This window comes from Ochotona princeps, chromosome 27 (genome assembly GCF_030435755.1).
Source record: "Ochotona princeps isolate mOchPri1 chromosome 27, mOchPri1.hap1, whole genome shotgun sequence".
Taxonomy (NCBI): domain Eukaryota; kingdom Metazoa; phylum Chordata; class Mammalia; order Lagomorpha; family Ochotonidae; genus Ochotona; species Ochotona princeps.
Window position 1 is genome coordinate 19,348,844 of NC_080858.1, and position 19,155 is coordinate 19,367,998.

The 19,155-nt window shown below is 43.9% G+C and overlaps 1 protein-coding gene across 2 annotated transcripts; it reads right to left on the reverse strand.

The window, feature by feature from the left end:
- Positions 1–1,869: 1,869 nt before the first annotated feature.
- Positions 1,870–18,563, reverse strand: CLEC12A (C-type lectin domain family 12 member A). 2 transcript variants are annotated; one of them, XM_058655982.1, is made up of 7 exons: positions 18,422–18,563; positions 11,095–11,193; positions 10,352–10,540; positions 9,381–9,532; positions 7,117–7,223; positions 4,211–4,381; positions 1,870–3,745 (listed from the first exon to the last, which is right to left on the reverse strand). In XM_058655982.1, the coding sequence occupies exons 1-7, from the start codon at positions 18,510–18,512 to the stop codon at positions 3,742–3,744; spliced, it is 813 nt and encodes a 270-aa protein (XP_058511965.1). In that variant the 5' UTR covers positions 18,513–18,563; the 3' UTR covers positions 1,870–3,741. The 2 variants fall into 2 exon arrangements, with proteins under 2 accessions (XP_058511965.1, XP_058511964.1); XM_058655981.1 differs by lacking the exon at positions 1,870–3,745 and having other exon boundaries at positions 3,808–4,381.
- Positions 18,564–19,155: the final 592 nt, after the last annotated feature.

The window sequence follows — 19,155 nt, forward strand, 5'->3', positions numbered from 1 at the left end:
CACAAACAGGTGGATTGGCAAAGCAGCTCTGTTCCTTCATTCCTCTTTCATGGTTTTTAATATCAGCATCATGGCTTTTTCACCGGTGTTAACAAAGTTAGTCCAGGTTATAAGCTCAGGTGAAGCCAGGGCAGGTCAGAGGTGAGACACAGATGGTCTACAGAGAGCCAGGGTCTAGGTCAGCCTGGCCCAGCCCCAGCGGGGAGCCCCCGGGCAGCCTCTGGGAGCATGAACCTGTGCGTGGCCAATATCTCTCTTTCTGTCTCTTTTGCTCACTTTCAAATAAATAGATTTCTTTTTTTAAACGGATACATTTTTAAAAACCACAAATCAATGATAATTCTCAGCTATCTCATTGCCATAACCGGAACAACAATCCAGTCCTGGGGAGAATGATGAAATGGACAGGAGATGAGCAGTCTGATCTCTCTGGCAATTTGGAAATATTTCTCAGATTGGCCACACAATGAAATTCTATTAGGACTCTTTGAGGACACCCTGCCATGGATTTAAGATTCCAGTTTAATTGATCAGGAATGAGGTTGGCTTGCTTAAAAAAAATGGATTTCCGCATAACTAAAAGGCAGATAAGGTTGAAAAATCACTAGCGCGAGGCCAGCCCAGAGGCCCTTATGTTAGTACAATAGCTGACATTTCCTTGCTAGGAAAGCAGGTGAACTAGTTCCACCAGTGCGAATCCCATGTGGTTGAGAGCAAGGCCTGCTCGGGTTGGTGGCAGAGTCGAGGCTACATACGAACACAAGTCAGCATGCTTGTATGTAACTGAGGAGAAACATGTAGATGCACATTAACTTCTTTTCCACAGCTGAGGGGAGTAAAATGGAACACGAAGCAGAGAGCCTCGAAACCCTTTGTGAAGCCGAGGACCAGGTGAGAGCCGGGCGCTGCTGAGGTGCCCAAGGCTCCCAAGGGACTCTTGATATGAATGGCATCCTTTATTCCCCAGGTGTGTCAGCCTTGTTGAATAAGTAGTTACGTGTCTGTCTCCCTTCCTTCAAGATCTTTAATAATACATTAAAAAAAATAATAAAAGCCCATGACAACATGGGTTCAGGGGGTGGGGGAACATTGAGCCAGAATCAGAGCAGGATTCTTGGGCCAGGCATGGTAGCCTAGCGGCTGAAGTCCTCACCTTGCACATGCACTGGGATCCCATATGAATGCTGGTTCTAATCCTGGTGGCCCCGCTTCCCATCCAGCTACCTGCTTAGGGCCTGGGAAAGCAGTCAAGGACAGCCCAAAACCTTGGGACCCTGCACCCACATGGAAGATCCGGAAGAAGCTCCAGGTTCCTGGCTTCGAATCGGCACAGCACCAGCCGTTGTGATCACTTGGACAGTGAATCATTGGATGGAAGATCTTCCTCTCTGTCTATCCAACTTTCTAATAAAATAATAACAAAAATAAATCTAAAAAATAATACATTCAAAAAATAATAAAGTCCATGCCAATGTGAGTTCTAGTGGGGAAAACATTGATCCAGAAACAGAAAGAGGATCTTCAAATCTCTAAGCTTGTTTATAGGCAGTAGGGGATGTGGGGTAGAGAAAAAAGTTAGAGGCCACCCACGGGATGCAATGGGTGAAGTTTAGCCATATGACTATCCTGTGTTCGGAGGAACATTCCCCAGACTAAAGAGACGAGCAGTTCAGTCACAACATCAAGAATCAAAAGATCACCATTCCAAAGATCCCAGAACCAGAGTAGGCTCAGAGCGCGGCAACCAACCACATGACCTATGGCATGGATACGCAAACACAGGCAAGTGAAGGATGCAACTCAGCCACAGCTTTTTTTTTTTTTTTAAGATTTGTTTATTTGGTTATTTATTTAATTATTTTTATTGGAAAGTCAGATATACAAAGAGGAGGAGAGACAGGAAAATCTTCCATCCACTGGTTCACTCCCCACATAGCTGCAACGGCGGAGCTGAGCTGATCTGAAGCCAGGAACCAGGTGCCCCTTCCAGGTCTCCCACGCGGATACAGGGTCCCAAGGCCTTGGGCTAATCTGTTGCCTGGACCTTCTGTGAACAGTCAGAATTCAGCTTGGGTGTGTGCAGGCTTGGGGAACGGGCCCTGTTGGAATCCACGGCCTCCTGCAAAGTCTTGTCCAGCACCTACTTCCTCCAAAGAACAAGTCTACAGGGCCTCTCAGTCCTGTGCGCCTCTGCGCAAGGCATGGGTCCTCGGGATGCTCCCCTATGGCACACAACCTCCATCTGCTCTTTACTTCAGAGAACTGTCTCCATGTGGCTGTGTGGCTTCGCTTCTTCCGTACAGATATAATGAAAGCTGGTGCAGGGAGCCTGGCGTCTGTGCTTCAGGGAGAAAAAGCAGAAAGCAACAGGGAAAACAGGCCGTGGAGGACAGCCACAGGTCTGCACCTCATGGATCGTTTCTCTGTTTTCTGGGCTGTCAGCTGGAGGCTAGAAATGAGGTCGACAGGGATAGATTTCTGGTCCTCTTTAATTCCCTAGTCATCAGCACTGGCACGTGTTGGGAGCCGTAATTTTCGTTTTACCACTTACCAAATGGAAAAGTCTTGTTATTTTCAGCTGAACCACTTTCTTTGTTTCCAAACAGATTCTGTCTCTGAGAAAAACTGCTGTCTAGGGAATGGCTTTGATGTTGATAATTCTTCCCACTGTTAGGTTTTGATTCAGTGTGTCTGCCTGCTTATTTCTTCATAAATCCAAGTATTCATCAATTAATTAACCCTGTATATATTATCCTCGTCTGGATCACTGCCATGACAGGTGTGTTTTCTTCACTAAACCACTTCTGTATTTCTCTACCTGTTCGTGGCCATCCCTGCTTAGGTGCGACTTAATTCATCCAATTGTTGAGACAGCAGTTTCAAAGACAAGATTCTCCTAGGATATGTGGGTAGATGAGTACGCGTAGGTGTGTATGTAAATGGTTACAACTAAGGGAAAATGTTAGGCTGCAACTGCGGATGGTTGGGAATTCAGTAAGACTTGCTGAAGGTGTGAGCAAAGCGCCTAAGACAGTAGAGATTTTGTGTGCGAAGAACAAAACTGGGCTTTTGCAGAAAGCAGTGGCCCGAGTTCTCATCTCTAACAAATGAAAAGCAGCTTTGGGGTACAGCAAACCAACGTAAGCCGCTAAACTTTTTTGTCTGTTTAGAAGCTGAGCATCTTACAATGAACAAATTATTTCAGGGTTTCATATTGTGCGTTTTAGTTAGGCAACACTGCCTAGCTTCAGGCTTCAGTGCAAAAGTGGTGAAATGACCGCTGTGTGGATCGACCCTGTTCATACTAGCAATGAGTGTGCTCTCCGTGGAAGCAGCCTTGTAGCTTGTCGGCCCTTTAAGGCCCCCGGTCCACTTCTGAGTCCTCGGGAACAGCAGTGTGATTGGGTAAGACGGCCAGCACTCTTCACTGACCCAGAGTTTTCCTTCAGTTCTCGAGCATTTGGGGGGCCCCCACCTGTTATCTGGCGCCCCGCGTGCCACGCTGCAGCCTCAGGGTGGGACACACTGGGTTGAAGAGCGCATGCTTTGTTCCTGCCCCATGCGGCGAGGTGCGCTAACCCTGACAGTCTTCCAGGAGGTGGTGTCTCTTGGTGCGCTGTTGTCGTGCCAGAGTTTTGGGTGTAAGGTGGACTTTGGTCAAGTGTATCACAGGTAACGAAGCGTAGAAAGAAATTTCCTCAAAGTACCTGTAGCACGGGTTTTCATTTTGTAAATTTAGAATTAACTGCACTTGTGAACAAAAGTAATAATTGCCAAATCAACCAGTTTGGTTCTAGTTTCTGCACCAGCATTCTCTCCCTTGTTTTTTTTTTTTCCTTCCTGAACATGTTAATCCGCTTGTATTACTAAAATAAATCCCACTGGGTCATGATGCTCTATCTTTTCTAAACAGAACTGGCTTGAAGTTTCCCTGATTTTCCACAGGGTTGAAATTTCTCTTATTTCTAGACAAGCAAGAAAAATAAACATTCCTGTATTTCCCAAGAAACACTATTTTTATGCTTAACAGTGTGCAGGTTGTATCTGTGTGGTCAGAGAGTGCCGGGTTCTTGAAGTCCACAAATGGAGTGAAGACAGAAAGACGTAAATGTTGAGAGACAGAAGTGCAGTGTCAGCATTTTCATCCCACGTGTGTGGTCCAGGAGAGACATGCTCCCCAGTGCATTAGCAAAGTCATCACCCAGGGTACCTGCTTCCTCCAGGAATATCATTGGTTAGTACACTTTCAATGTTCAGAGAGGGATGGGCCATCTTCTGACACAGCGTCTTTTGCCTGTCACTACACTGAGTGTAATAGACATATGTGTTATAGATAAATCCACAATACATCATATTTAAGTTGCTAGTATTTCGTATATCCCTAAAAGAGAACATAAAGAATTATTCTTAGAAAGTCAGATATTGGAAAAATTTTCACAAGGAAAAAAAAAAAAAACCATTTGCAATGTGACATTACCATCCCAGGACGTTGTTAAATGTGAATTTCGATGAATGCTTGGAGTTTAAAGAATATTGAAGGTAGTGATTTTTAGTTGCCAACACTGCTTTATTCTCTACCGTTAAAATAGATATCATTGGAGTCATTGTTGTGGCATAGCCATCCACACCTATATCCACAGGGCCAAGTACCCCACACGAGCATCGGTGTGAGTCCCAGCTGCTCCACTTCTAATCCAGCTGTCTGCTAATGGCCTGGGAAAGAGCAGATGATAGCCCAAATGCTTGGACACCTATACCCACATGGGAGGCCAGAAAAACTCCTTGGCTTCTGGCTTTGCACCAGCCGAGCTCCAGTCGTTGTGGCCATCTGGGGAGCGAACCAGCAGATGGAAGATCTGTGTCTCTCCTTCCTTCTGTGTAATTCTGCCTTTCACGTAAGATAAATCTTTTTAAAAGAAGAAGATACCGTTTCTCTTGCACACATTTTACTCTCACCTCCACTCTGTCCTATCACTGCAACCACCACAGTTAGGATCATCTTACCTTTCTGACCCAGACACCCATCCTTATTATTTCTGAAGGAAACAGCAGGCAAGAACCTGTACTGATTGCACAGCTCAACGTGATCAGTGATCAGGAAGTTCCGTGCTCAGACCAGGACCGGATGCAGGGGCCCTGCCTCAGGTGCGTCCCAGCCGGTTAAATGCTGGGCTTCCCACATCATCCAGGAGATGAAACTCCTGTTTCTTTACTTAGCCTGATAGTGGCTATGCCCCATATTTCCCAGATTGTAAAATGCAAATGGAATTTTGACACTATTTTTATCTTAAGCTTTGATGTTTCTTTTTCCTGTTCCAAGCAGGAGATAAAATGTATAAATCTACTGATAATAGCTTATTCCTAACCACAACTGTCGAAAGATTGCACAGCAAATGGTCTTACTTATACCTTGTAACTGCATTGAAATTCAGTGTTGTATTTTAAAATGCCCATTTCATAAATTTCCTGGCCACTCAGTTTCCCTTCACTGAGTCCCTAGGGGTGTGGCTGGCTCTCTAGACTCTGTCTTTGGAACGTGGGAATGTGTTTGAACTTGGAACTGTGCATGCCCTTGTCGATGGACCATGAGTGAAGCAGGCTGCTACTCTGTGATACTTCGCTTCTATTGCTCTTGTGGCCCCTGGCTGCTTCTGATCAGAGATGCAGCTTCACATTTAGCCATTACATCTTTTAATTTTTTTAAGATTTATTTTTATTGGAAAGTCAGATCTACAGAGAGAAGGAGCTACAGAGAGAGAGAGAGATCCTCTGTCCACTGGGTCACTCCCCAAGTGGTCACAACAGCCGGAGCTGAGCTGATCCAAAGCCAGGAGCCCAGAGCTTCTTTCAGATCTCCCACACGGGTGCAGGGTCGCAAGGCTTTGGGCCGTCCTCGACTGCTTTCCCAGGCCACAAGCAGGAGCTGGATGAGAATAGGAGCAGCTGGGATTAGAACCGGCACCCTTATAAGATCCCAGCGTGTGCAAGGTGAGGACTTTAGCTGCTAGGCTCCTGCACTGGGCCCAGCCATTACATTCTATTATTTAGTAGCCAGATAGTCTATTTTCTGAGTTAGAACTCAAGTGGGCTGAAAGCAAAAGTATGAAATAGGAAAGAAAATCCTGTAAATCTTTTTGCATCAGTTCAGATTTCTGCCCAAGCTGGCTCCCTCAGTACCCACAGGATGTCCAAGTCCCAATTCTTTTCTGTGTTCTTTGTAGTTTACTGCTTCCCCCGAAGGAGAGTTTCGCTTGTTAGTGTTTCTTCTGGATATTCAGAAAGTGCTCATTACCGCTGATACTGTGCTGCGAAGGTTTGTTCGGCAGGGGTCTCGGTCTGCTGTCTACACGCCTCAGCTCACCCAGTTCACTTGCTCCCTTACTACATAGCGGACTTGACATATTTTATCCTTTGATGTCATTGACAAAATTGTTCTAGCATGTTCTCCCCAGATGGTAGATCTTTTACATAATGGGGGGAAGTTGTTGTGTTTTAGATTGTGTAGAGATTCAAATCTAGTAGAAAGTGTTGATAGAGGAGGGCTCAGCATGATGTCTCAACGGCTAAATTCTCACCTCACATGTACCAGCAGCCCATATGGGCACAGGTTAGTGTCCAACTGCTTCTCCTCCCATCCAGCTCCCTGCTTGGGGCCTGGGAAAGCAGTCGAGGACGGCCCAAAACCTTGGGACCCTGCACTCGCATGGGAGACCCGAAGGAGGCTCCTGGCTCCTGGCTCCCGTTTGGATCAGCTCAGTTCCCACTGTTGAAGTCACATGGGGAGTGAATCATCGGACAGAAGATCTTTCTCTCTGTCTCTCCTCCTCTCTGTAAATCTGCCTTTCCAACAAAATAAAATAACTCATAAATTATAGTAGATGTCTGAACCATGTGAGCTTTTTCCCATGTAAGTATTTATTCTTATGCTTTGCCACTGCTTGAAAAGGTTGGTAGGAAAGGTTCTTTAACATTTCATTTGAGCTGGCTTTCATTACTTATTTATTTATTTTGTATTATTTCATTAGAAAGTTGGGTTTCATTGTAATCTACAGCACTCCTTGGGGAAATGTCTCTACACCAACCCAACTACATAAAGCTCAACAAGTCCACACTTACCAGGCAGAAGAGGCTACTGTATCATCCACTTTCTCCACAGATTTCTGAAATTTTCTGGGAGACAATCCCAACCAATAATTATATAATGGCCTGGATTTTATAAATTCCTGTAGGAAATAGAGATAAACCATTGGAAAATGCAGAGGTAGATATTTGACTCAACAGTTAAGCCATTGCTTGGGACTCTTGCCACCCATATTGGAGAGCTTGTCCCCGGCTCCTTACTCCAGCCTCCTGCTAATGGGACCGTGGAGGGCAGCATGTCCTGGTTCAAACATTTGTGTCCCTACCACCCCCCACAGGAAAGCTGCATCGCATTCCTGTATCACAAACCTGGCTCACTCTGACCGAGCCCTGTTTGTTTTGAGCATTTTGGAGTAAATCAATGGATGGGAAGCACTTTCTTTACTTTCTCTCACACTCAAATAATTTTTTTTAATTTAAGTCTCCTATTTATATTCATTATCTCACAATTTAGTCTCTTACAAATTAGTGGATTTTTTTTAAAGATTTATTTATTTTTATTGCAAAGTCAGATATATAGAGAGGAGGACAGACAGAGGGAAAGAGCTTTCGTCTGATGTTTCATCCCCCCAGTGAGTGCAACGGCCAGAGCTGAGCCAGTCAGAAGCCAGGAGGCAGGAGCTTCTTTTGGTTCTCCCACAGAGGTGCAGGGTCCCAAGGCTTTGACTGCTTTCCCAGGCCACAAGCAAGGAACTGGATGGGAAACAGGGCTGCTGGGATTAGAACTGGTGCCCATATGGGATCCTGGCACGTTCAAAGTGAGGACTTTAGCTGCAAGGCCACCGCACCGAGCCCACAAATTACTGTTTTAAAATAAAATTTTTGACATTGCATTACTGCTTTGCAAAGTCATTTTTTTAAAAAACTGAATGTGTGCCTTATTGCAAGATTTCAGTGTTTATACAACACAATTTCCTATGCCACAAACAGAAGGAACCCACCAGTCCTTGCATAACCTTAACTTAGGGTCAATGAAAAGTTCATAAGCTCCTGAATTCAAATAGTTAATCAACATTCAGTTGACAGCAAACAAGATGGTAATAACCAAAGTCAGATGAGAGTGGTAATGGCATAGAATCATCCAGGATCTTACAGCCAAAGCAGCAAGGGTTTTATTTTACTCTTGCAGATTTAAAATAATACTTGTAAAAAATAATATTTGTTATTAATTATGAACGTCTCATCCGGGAAGAATCTAATGAGGAGGTAATCATAGATTGGCTCTTCCCCTTACGGACAAAGTTCATTGCCACAAAGAAGCTAACACTTGGAACTGGTGCAATGGCTCGACCGGCTAATCCTCCCCCCATCAAACACCAGCATCCCATATGGGTGGCAGTTCATGTGCTAACTGTTCCACTTCCCATTCAGTTCCCTGGATGATGTGACCTGGAGGATGGCCCAAAGCCTTGGGACCCTGCACCCACATGGGAGACCCAGAAGAGGCTCCTGACTCCTGGCTTCAGTTTGACTCAGCTCCAACCATAGTGGTTACTTGGGAGAGTGAACCAGCAGACAAAAGATTTTTCTCTCTGTCTCTCCTCTCTGTAAGTCTGCCTTTCCAATAAAAATAAACAAATCTTAAAAAAAAAACAAGAATGAAAGAGAAGTTGCAACTTTTAGAAAAATCTAATTTTGATTAAAATATAATAATCACCTGATAGACCAGAAATGCTAATGAGCAAAATATGAAGAATTTATTTGAACATGAGAATAAAGAAAAAAGTAGTAAAGCTAGCAGAGAACTCAAGACCCTAAGGCTAAAATGAATGCCTCTGTTTGCTGTTTGCATTGGTTATATCATATATATCCCCATATTCCTCCTGTTATGCAACCCTGATATCATTTGGCTTTTTACTCTTAATTAAATATATCTAATAACAAAAGACAAGAACTATAATTCAAGGCAGTTTTGGTGGAACAGTAAGTCCTGCAGGTGAAATGTTCAGAAATCATGTGACTCCAGGGTTCCAACTCAGAAATGCCCACAGAGTGGAAGAGTCTGGGCTCCCTGGGTCTGTCCATTTATCCCTTCACTGATAACATTTCACCGATGTGACGGTGCTAGGTTAACACTTTAGGCAACTTCCTTGGCTGTGGCAGCCTGAGAGGGATGCACAAAGCCCCAGTCACTTCACAGCCCCTCTGAAGTCAGCCGGGGGCCACGCCCCTCGCTCTGTCTGCTGCGGTGTTAGAATGGGAGCAGTTCCTTGCCCCCAGACAGAGCCCTTGGGTCTTACCAACTCACTCCTGCTCCTCATCTTCAACAGGCTGGCGTTCTGGGCAGAACAGACCATCTCACTCTGCTGCCACGTGAGCTGATAGTCATTCAGGAGGTAGCAGTTATCAGTATGCCATACCCAGCTCGGTGGGCAAGGCTGACATTTGTGCGCTGGAAGGAGAACAGAATTGGATTTGCTTTGGACTGAGTGTTGTTATTGTCGTTATTATTTCCTTTACTCTGTGTGACATCGCCAAATTGGCTGGGTTTCTTGGTTTTACATCAGACGGAAGGAAAAGTGAATTGTCTTCTAGATCCCTGTAAACCACCATAACACATCTGACACGTTACCTGGAAAAAAAAACCTTCAAATTAAGCGCTAGGATTCTAGTCTATCTTGCTATAACCTCCCTTGCAGCTTTTGTGTTTGTTTATGACAGTAAAAACTGAGAGGGAAAATTCTGTATGATAAGACTCACCTCCTACATACCACCATATGCCCCCATCCAGCTCCCTCCTGCCACCAGCATAGCCCTGTGCGTCTGCCTATAGCATTGTTGCCTATAGCAACAATGGCTATAGGAACCTAAAGTTGCACCAAAACAACTCTCCCTAATGCGAAGGTAGCAATTCACCTTTTTCCTTTACTATAATTTCCTTGTTGCCAAGAACTTACCAAACATTCAGCAATGGGGTTGTTTATAAACAGATGTTCTTTTCTCTCTGTCTCCCAGTGATCTCAGAGTCTAAGAAATCAATTAGAGAATATGTATTCTGTCTAGCGTTTCATTCTGTAACTGCCATCCCCTGATCATTTGGAGGGCCTGTAGTTATTAGTACTTGAAATGTCAACAAGTCCTCCATCAGTCACATTCAGTTCCTTTCCCCCAAATGATGGCTCTCTAAGGGAAGGGCTGCTGGCTAATGAGAAAAAGCTTCTTCAGTGACCTTAAGCTGGAGTTCGCTGCCTGGCAAAACAACTCTGATTACCTGGGTTTTTTCTGTAAAGCTCACGGCATAACTGGGTGGCTGTTTTTTGCAACATAGCAGAGAGCCTCCTGATCTGCTCCGAGGAGTTCCAGCTATTCACCAGTTGCAAGGAAAGATTTTTCTGAAGTTCTTCTTGGATGTTTTGTAGTTCATTCAGTCTTCCCTTTTCTGCTTTCAAGGTTGAGTGAACTCCAGATCAAAAACAGATGATACACAATTATGAGCCCTCAATTGAATCAGTACCCACCTTACCAGCCTTTCCTTCTTTTCAGGAACAGTATGAAAAGTGTGAAAGGAGTTGGAAAGCAACTGTTTGAGACAGACAATACGTCCCCCATTTATAAGTCCCTCTTCTGTAGATATCACTATTATTACTCAAGGTTTCTAATCAAAGAATAAATTTAACTTGTAACATTTGGTATAATGGTTAAATGTTCACTGGTTGGACACCTGCCTTCCAAATGGAAGTGCCTGAATTAGATTCCCAGCTCTGCTTCTAATGCCAGCTGCCTGGGAGCCAGCAGGTGATGGGTCAGTAGTTGGGTCCCAATCATCCAAGTATGAGGCCCCAGTTAAGTTCCAGGCTCTTGGCTTTGACCTCCTGTCCCAGCCCTGGCTGTGTAGGTGTTGGGGGAATGAGTTAAGGAATGGGAGGTCTTTGTCTAGCTCTCTTTCTTTCAAATCATAAAAGTAACGAGATTCCAGGTTCTTTCCCTTTCGTTCAAAATAGAGTTGGTACATACACACGGTTGCTAAGATCAGCAGTCCGAAGAGCAGCAGAACACACAGGAGCACCAGAATCAAGGCAGCTTGACGCCATCCACGGGAAAGGACTGGGGGAGCTGTGGAACGCGAAACCGACAAGGCAGCCTGGAAACTGTTCACTGCGATCTCAATGACTCGCGCATCCCCTCCTTCATCTCACCTTCGTTTCCTTCCCAATAGGACCCGTGTGAGGAGGCAGAACTTGTTAGAAACTTGAGACTGCTTTTGAACTATTCTTGAAGAATAAGAACGAGCAGCTGAAAACATTGGGCTCCTCGTTTTGTGCACACACTGGCTTCCCCAGGAGAGGGTTTTAACTGATAGGCTGAGCAAAGATGTGATATGAGAGAGGGGGAAAAGCCAGTCTGGATTTGATGTATTCTACAACTACAAATTCGGGAGAAAACAAGCCGCTGGTGGCTGACAGGTCAACCTGACAAGTCTTTCCTGGAGCGAACCCCTGGCTTATGTATTCCTCAGATAAACTGAAAAGGTAGCTTCAAATATAGGTCATCTCAGGGCTGGCTGGCCCTCTGCCTCTTGGTGCTGGCATCTCCTACGGGCAGCGGTTTGTGTCCTGGCTGCTCCACTTGCAATCCAGCTCTTACAGACTGAGAAAACAGCAGAGGATGGTGCAAGTTCTTGGGGCTCTACCCATGTGGGAGACCTGGAAGAAGCTCCTGGCATCCAGCTTCAGACCAACTGGATGGCTTAGCTCTACCAACTGGATGGTAGATCTCTCTATACCTCTCCTCTGCAAAATCTGCCTCTCAGATAAAATAAATTTTAAAAATGTAATGTCTCCAGGTGTCTTTCCACAGCTCATTTCCACATTCAAATTTTTCAGCATGTGCGGAAAAAGTTCTTTCCGAGTCCTTACTGAGTGCTTTCTTTTTGACTAAGCAATGAAGTCCGGAAAACTAAGCAGTGAAGTTCCTACCTAAAAACAAGAATTATGAACTTCATATTATGAGTTAATTATTAATAAATCACTATATGATTTAACACATGGAGACTAAACATTCATAGAATGAAGAATAAATGAGCAATGTACTTAGGGCTGAATGTTGGTCTATTGGTTAAAATGTTTGCATCCCGTGGGTCCTACACGATAGTCTAGCAGCTAAAGTCCTTGCCTTGCATGTGACGCGATCCCATATGGGCACCGGTTCTAATCCCAGCAGCCCCGCTTCCCATCCAGCTCCCTGCTTGTGGCCTGGGAGAGCAGTCGAGCACAGCCCAAAGCCTTGCGACCCTGCACCTATGTGGCAGACCTGGAAGATTTTCCAGGCTCCTGGCTTCGGATCAGCTCAGCTCCGGCTGTTGCAGACACTTGGGGAGTGAATCATCAGACAGAAGATGTTTCTCTCTGTCTCTCCTCCTCTTTGTAGGACTTTCCAATGAAAATAAATAAATCTTAAAAAAAAAAAAAAAAAGATGTTTGCATCCCATTTTGGAGTACCCGTTTGGAGACCTGCTCCAAGCTCATGACTCCAGCTCTTGCCAGTATAGACCCCAGGTCACAGCAGTGATACCTCAAGTAACTGGGTTTCTGACACCTCCATGGCAGACCTGGATTGAGTTCTAGCCTTCCATGCAGGTCCTAGTTTCAGTCTCAGCTCAGCCCCAGCTGTTTCAGGCTGTTGGGAAGTGAGCCAGCAGATTCTGTCTCTCAAATACATTTCTTTTAACATGTTAAGATAAATTTATTTTACTGCCAAAAAAATTGCATATGAGGGATTTTCAAAACATTCATGAACCCATATATTCTGACAAAAGTATGCATGAATTGTAAAAAAGATTGGCCCCAAAAATTCCTGATATTTTTACTTCCATTCTCCCTTGAGTTTTTCAACACACCCTCATAGGTGACAACCACATTTTTTTTAATAAAGGCCAGATATTTTAAGAAAATATAATTCATTATATTTTAGCATTGAGTTATGTCATTCATGTTGGTGGTGGTGATACAACATTGTGAAGCCCAGAGTAAATTGTCAATAAAATGAGAAACACAATTTCTTTTTTTTTTTTTTTTTGAATTTTGAATTTTATGGTACAATTCCATAGGGGCTGGGTGGGATTCCTCCCCCCCATTTCCCACCCCCAGACTGATTTTTCCCATATTGTTAAAATAGTATAGTCCTTCATAAGCATTATGATTCCATGAGTCTGTTATTTAAGTTATTTCCCCAACACTGGAAACATAATTTCTTTAGACTTTGGAGAGTTACCAGGGAAGATCACATGGTCAAGACCACCTACAGAATTAGGAATTCAAGTGCAATTTTTTTCAACAATTAGTTTCTCATTTAAATTTGTATGCAGTTATTCAGTAGTTATCCATTAACCGCCTCCTACACATTAGACATCATTCTGAGTGACAACTTTATGAACAGCAAGAGATGTGAATGCTTGCTCTTTGGGGAGACACATTTGAATTGTGAGAGGAAACAAATGAATAGAAATAAGTTAGAGGGGTGCCTTAAATTGGTTGAAGGTGTATCTATGTTTGAAACTGAGTTATGTTATAGAAAGTGGGTAGCTCAGGAGTGGGCATTTGGCACATTGGCTACAATCCTGCTTGGGACACCCAAGCCCCTATCGGAATACAAGTCCTTGGTCGGCTTGTCATTCCAGCTTCCTGCTAACAAGACATCCTCTAGGAGGCAGCAAAGGATAGTTCATGTGCTTGGCCACCTGCCACCCATGTGCAGAACCCAGGCTGAGTGCCAGCTCCATTTCTGACTTCCGCTTTGTGCGAATGCTCACGCTTGGAGACAATAAGTCATGGCTCAAGTACTTGGGTCCCTGCCACTCAGGTGGGGGTTGTGGAATAAGTCCCAGTGTCCTCAATTCAGCAATTTAGGCCATATAGAAATGAGTTGGTGGATGAAAGAACTGTCTGTCCTAATATGTGTCTGTCGGTCTGTTTGCCTTTTAAACATTAAAATTTTAGGAACTAGAAAGAGGGAACTAGGGGGATGAAGGCAAATGAACAGTTCCTAAAGCATCAGAGATTAAGCAATTTAATGTTAAAGCAATTAGAACAAGGCTGGCATCTAGCAAATTTATTTATTTATTTATTTATTTATTTATTTATTTATTTATTTATTGGAAAGGCAGATTTACAGAGAGATGGAGAGATTAAGAGAAAGACTCCATTCACTGGTTCACTCCCTGGAGGGCTGCAACAGCCAGAGCTGAGCAAATCTGAAGCTAAGATCCAAGAGCCTCTTCTAGGACTCCCATGGGGTGCAGGGTCCCAAGGCTTTGGGCCATCTTCTGCTGATCAACCATGCCATAAGCAGGGAGCTAGATGGGAAGTGGAGCAGCCAGGACACGAACCAGTGCTTATATGGGATGTTGGTGCCTGGAGGTGGAGGAGTAGCCATCTGAGTCATCACACCAGACCCTATGACTAGTGTTAGAGAAGTGTATTCAAACACACATCTGTATATGCATTTAGTGAGATGAACGTGACTTGAGGGGAAGGAAGCCCTTTTAGAAAGAAAGTAAATATTTACATTGTCGCCATTTTAAAGTTGAAACAAAATTAGAACTTATGTGAAAATACAAAACAGTGCTTGTGTATTCCAGTCTAGGGACCCAGACTAATGGTCATAAGGAGTTGTGCTTGAGCTTAAATGACTGAATGAGATGACTTTAGAAGAGCAGATTGAGTGGCCCAAGAAAAGGGGCCCAAGGTGGCATGGAGCACTCCATCACACAGGACTAAGTCTAGGAGAAAGTCAAAAAAAAAGGAAGACCGTGGAGGAGTGGCCATGGTAACAGAAAGCATGAAAGTCCATCCAGGAGGGCTAACAAGGACTGGGCAGCCTGGTGAATGTTGCAGGCAGGGAAATAATACAAGAATCAAGATATAACCACTGGGATGTGACAGGGAGAACAGCGGTGACCCAGGCAGGAGCACTCTCCATGGCCCAACAAGGACGGAAGTTCATGGCATTGGTTGAGATGGGGAGCGTGGGGAATTCAATGGCCAAAATAATGCTTTCAAGAAGTTGTGCTGGGGCCGGCATGGCCTAGCAGCTAAAATCCTCACCTTGAACGCCCCGGGATCCCATATGGGCGCCGGTTCTAATCCCAGCAGCTCCACTTCCCATCCAGCTCCCTGCTTGTGGCCTGGGAAAGCAGTTGAGGACAGCCCAAAGCTTTGGGACCCTGCACCCATGTGGGAGACCCGGAAGAGGTTCCTGGTTCCCGGCTTCGGATCAGCGCGCACCGGCCGTTGCGGCTCACTTGGGGAGTGAATCATCGGATGGAAGATCTTCCTCTCTGTCTCTCCTCCTCTCTGTATATCTGACTTTGTAATAAAGTGAATAAATCTTTAAAAAAAAAAAAGAAGTTGTGCTGTAAAAGCTAACGGAGACATGGAATGATAAATGGAGAGACTTAAATGGCAAGCAAGGACAAGATCACGTTTTAATAGATGCAGTGAAATAAATCGTTGCACTAAGGAGAGATGAGTAATAAGAAAAGTGAGAGGATGAAATGCAACAGAAAGCGTAGGAGAAGATTGCCGAGAAGTATCTTTGAGAACGTAGGGACATTTTCTTCAGAACAAAGTAAGGAGGGCTATGTTTGGATAAGAGTAAGCATCTCTTACGTTTGCTCTGGAAGGAAGACAGAGTGTCAAGCCCAAGGACATGGTGACATGGAAACTTCAGCAGTAGAAAGAAAAAAGTGTAGAATAAAGAGGAAAGGTAAGATGAGACTGTATCTTTGGTCAGCAATATTCAACACTAGGGCACTGAGTGAGTAAAATTTGGGTAAAGCTGAAACTGGAATCTTTCAAGAAAAATAATAACATATATTGGAGAGGAAAAATACAAGAGAGTAAAAACAAATATAACATAATATAAAGCTTTTGCATTACATTAAGTAGAATGCGTTGGATAATGAGGAGGTTAAGGTAAAACCAGGGAAGTCAGCATGGCAGATTTGAGCTTTCCATGGAAGGAAAGGAAGTCCGTGGCAGACATTTGGAACAAAGTGGATTATGAGGAAATGCAAGAGGAAGGAGCGGAATGGAACACAAATGTCAGTAATATGAATTTCACAGCATGCCCATCCTCTTGTGTCATTAAAAAGAAAAGAATATCAAGAACAAGAAAATGGAAAAGAATGTCATAAAATCTTTAAGCACTTTCTTTTTTTCAAGGCAAAAGCTTTCTAAAACTACGTGTCTATTTTATTTGAAAGTCAGGATTAAACAGAAAGAGAACTCTTTCTTCCCCCGGTTTGCTTCCCAGCTGGCCGCCCTGACCAGGGCTGGGTAGGGTCCAAAGCCTGCAGCCATAACTTCATCCCAGTCTCCTAGATGGGAGACTCGGCTATCTGCTCTGATTTTCCCAGGTCATTCACAGGGGACTAAACCTAAAGGAGAGCATCCAGGACACCTGCCAGCACCCATAAGGGATACTACCATCACAGGTGGCAGCTTTACCCGCCATACCACAGTGCCAGTCCCAGGAGAAAAAAAAAATCCTCCTGAGAAAGCTTAGAGAATTAATGCTACATTTCTCAGGATTGGAATGTTAGTGATTAACGGACTCAAAACTTCACATTAAAACCTGTGTTCAGAGACTAGGATCTCAAAGATGTTATATTCTGGGCCCGGTGCCGTGGCCTAGCAGCTAAAGTCCTTGCCTTGAGCGCACCGGGATCCCATATGGGTGCTGGTTCTAATCCAGGGGCCCCACTTCCCATCCAGCTTCCTGCTTATGGCTCAAAATCTTGGAAACCTGCACCCACATGGGAGACCTGGAGGAGGCTCCAGGCTCCTGGTTTCATTGGCACAGGTCTGGACATTGTGATCATTTGGAGAGTGAATCAATGGGTGGAAGATTTTCCTCTCTGCTCTATTTTCTGTATATCTGACTTTCCAAGAAGAATAAAACAAATCTGTAAAAAAGAAAAAGAAAAACATACCAACCATGACTTCCCTAAATAACACGTGTTCTGTGTTTCATAGCTTCATCTCATAGAGCAGGAAAAAAAAAAGCTTTATATAACCACTCATTTGAAAATTCTCTCTGTCCCATTTATGGTACATATGATATTAAAAACTAGAAAGCATGTGGGGTTGGCCTTATGGCAAAATGGCATAAGCTGTCGCATGCAATGCCAGAATCCTTTGTGGGCACCAGTTCAAGTCCCAGCTGCTCCACTTCTGATCCAGCTCCCTGTTAAGGGGCCTGGGAAAGTCATAGACCTGGCAGAGCTCCTGGCTCCTGGCTCCAACCTAGTCCAACCTGGCTGTTGCAGCTCTTTGGGGAATAAACTAACAGATGAAAGTTCTCTCTCAAACAAATAAGTAAATCTTTCTTTAAAATAGGAAATCTATTTTTAAAAAAGTTTTTAATGCACTGGTCAGTGCTTTTTAAAAAAAAATCCTTTCTAGTCCTTTTTGGTTTGGCGGGGAGTTAATGATATATTTTATTTAAACAATTGTATCTGAAATGCTGTCATTTAACAAATGCTGGCATAAAAGTTATGAATTCAGTTAGTTACATTTTTTCCTAGTAATTCATCAAAATTTGATGTATGTTTTACAGTGTCACCACATCTCATTTGGTCAGTGACCAGATATGGCATCGAACAATACAGATCTAAGGACTGGAGTATAAAATCAAGAAACATACAGCAAGTTACAATATTGCTGTCAAGAGAGATTCACACACAGATACCTGTTAGTTGGTTTTAAATCATCCGTTCTTTTTTTCTGACACTCAGACTTGTTGCATTAAGCTATAGTCACTAAACAGCAGATTGAAAATACTTAAGGACCCAACCCAATAGCCTAATGGCTAAATCCTTGCCTTGCATGTGCCAGGATCCCATATGAGTGCTGGTTCTAATCCCGGCTGTTCCATTTCCGATCCAGCTCCCTGTACCTGCATGGGAGACCTAGAAGAAGCTCCTGGCTCCTGGCTTCAGATCTACTCAACTCCAGCCTTTGCGGCCATGTGGGGAGTAAACCAGTAGATGGAAAATCTCTCTGTCTCTCCCTCACTTTGTAAATCTGCCTTTCCAACAAAAATGAATTAACTATTTAAAAAAACAAAAATACTTGAAACACTGCTTCTGTTCTGAACATGAACTTAAATAAGTGGTACAGCAATGATTGACATAACATTTCCTTATAATAGTGACTAGACGCTCTTGGTACCCTGGTTAAAATTTTAAGATTCCACTCGAGTGATCCAATTTAAGCTGTTCATTCACTAATATTTCACATGAAGGGCTCTGACCACCACATCTACCATCTCGCAATCTTACCTTTTTTCCCAACTCGGCCAAGTGGCTTGGTGTTTTCTGTTGCAGGAAAGTTCTGGAATTTTAGGTCCGCATAAGTAACTTCTTCAGACATTGACGAACACGTAAAGAGAGCTTAACAATGACAGCAAATGCCTGGGAGGAAAAGCCGAAAAGCCACGGGGCTCTAGTACCTCCCGTAACTGCGAACTTATCTTTATGCACCTACTTGACCAATCGCTGTGGGTTGGCAAATGAGCTCCAGCCTGTGTGCGGTCACAGACAAAAACAGAGAGGTACTGCTGCATGAGGAAACATCTTTCTTCCTCATATTTCTTCCTTTTTTGTCAGTTCTATATATATCTGTACCTACTACATGAAATGCTTTTGAAACTCTGTTGGGGTAATGATGTTAGTGGCCTGTCAGGGTACACAGATCACTTGCAGTACCTGGTCCAGATGTAGCAAAGAATTCCTCGGAGATAGACACCCAAGCAGAGAAGCAATTGGAAGGATGCAGTTCTCACTCACCCTGATGTAGCTCTGACACGGTGGTTGCCTTCGCCGAGGAATGACCGTGCACAGGAAGTACTGCCAAAGAGAGTGAAAGGACGCATCACCTTTCACCTAGTACATACGCACAAGTTAGCCCAAAAGGAACTAGGGAAAACCTCATTTCTCCAAGTCATAAGACATATATTAAGGAACTAGGCAACGCCTCCTTTCTCTAAGTGACAAGAACTGTATTAAGGAACCAT

What these genes read in the sequence shown, in the direction of transcription:
- CLEC12A (XM_058655981.1), bottom strand. Translation starts at nt 18,512, where the DNA reads ATGTCTGAAGAAGTTACTTATGCGGACCTAAAATTCCAGAACTTTCCT. An exon ending in TGGCCGAGTTGGGAAAAAAG is followed by an intron (nt 11,194 to 18,421) that starts GTAAGATTGCGA and finishes CGCGTTCCACAG; the next exon opens with CTCCCCCAGTCCTTTCCCGT. An exon ending in GCTGATCTTAGCAACCGTGT is followed by an intron (nt 10,541 to 11,094) that starts GTATGTACCAAC and finishes TTTGATCTGGAG; the next exon opens with TTCACTCAACCTTGAAAGCA.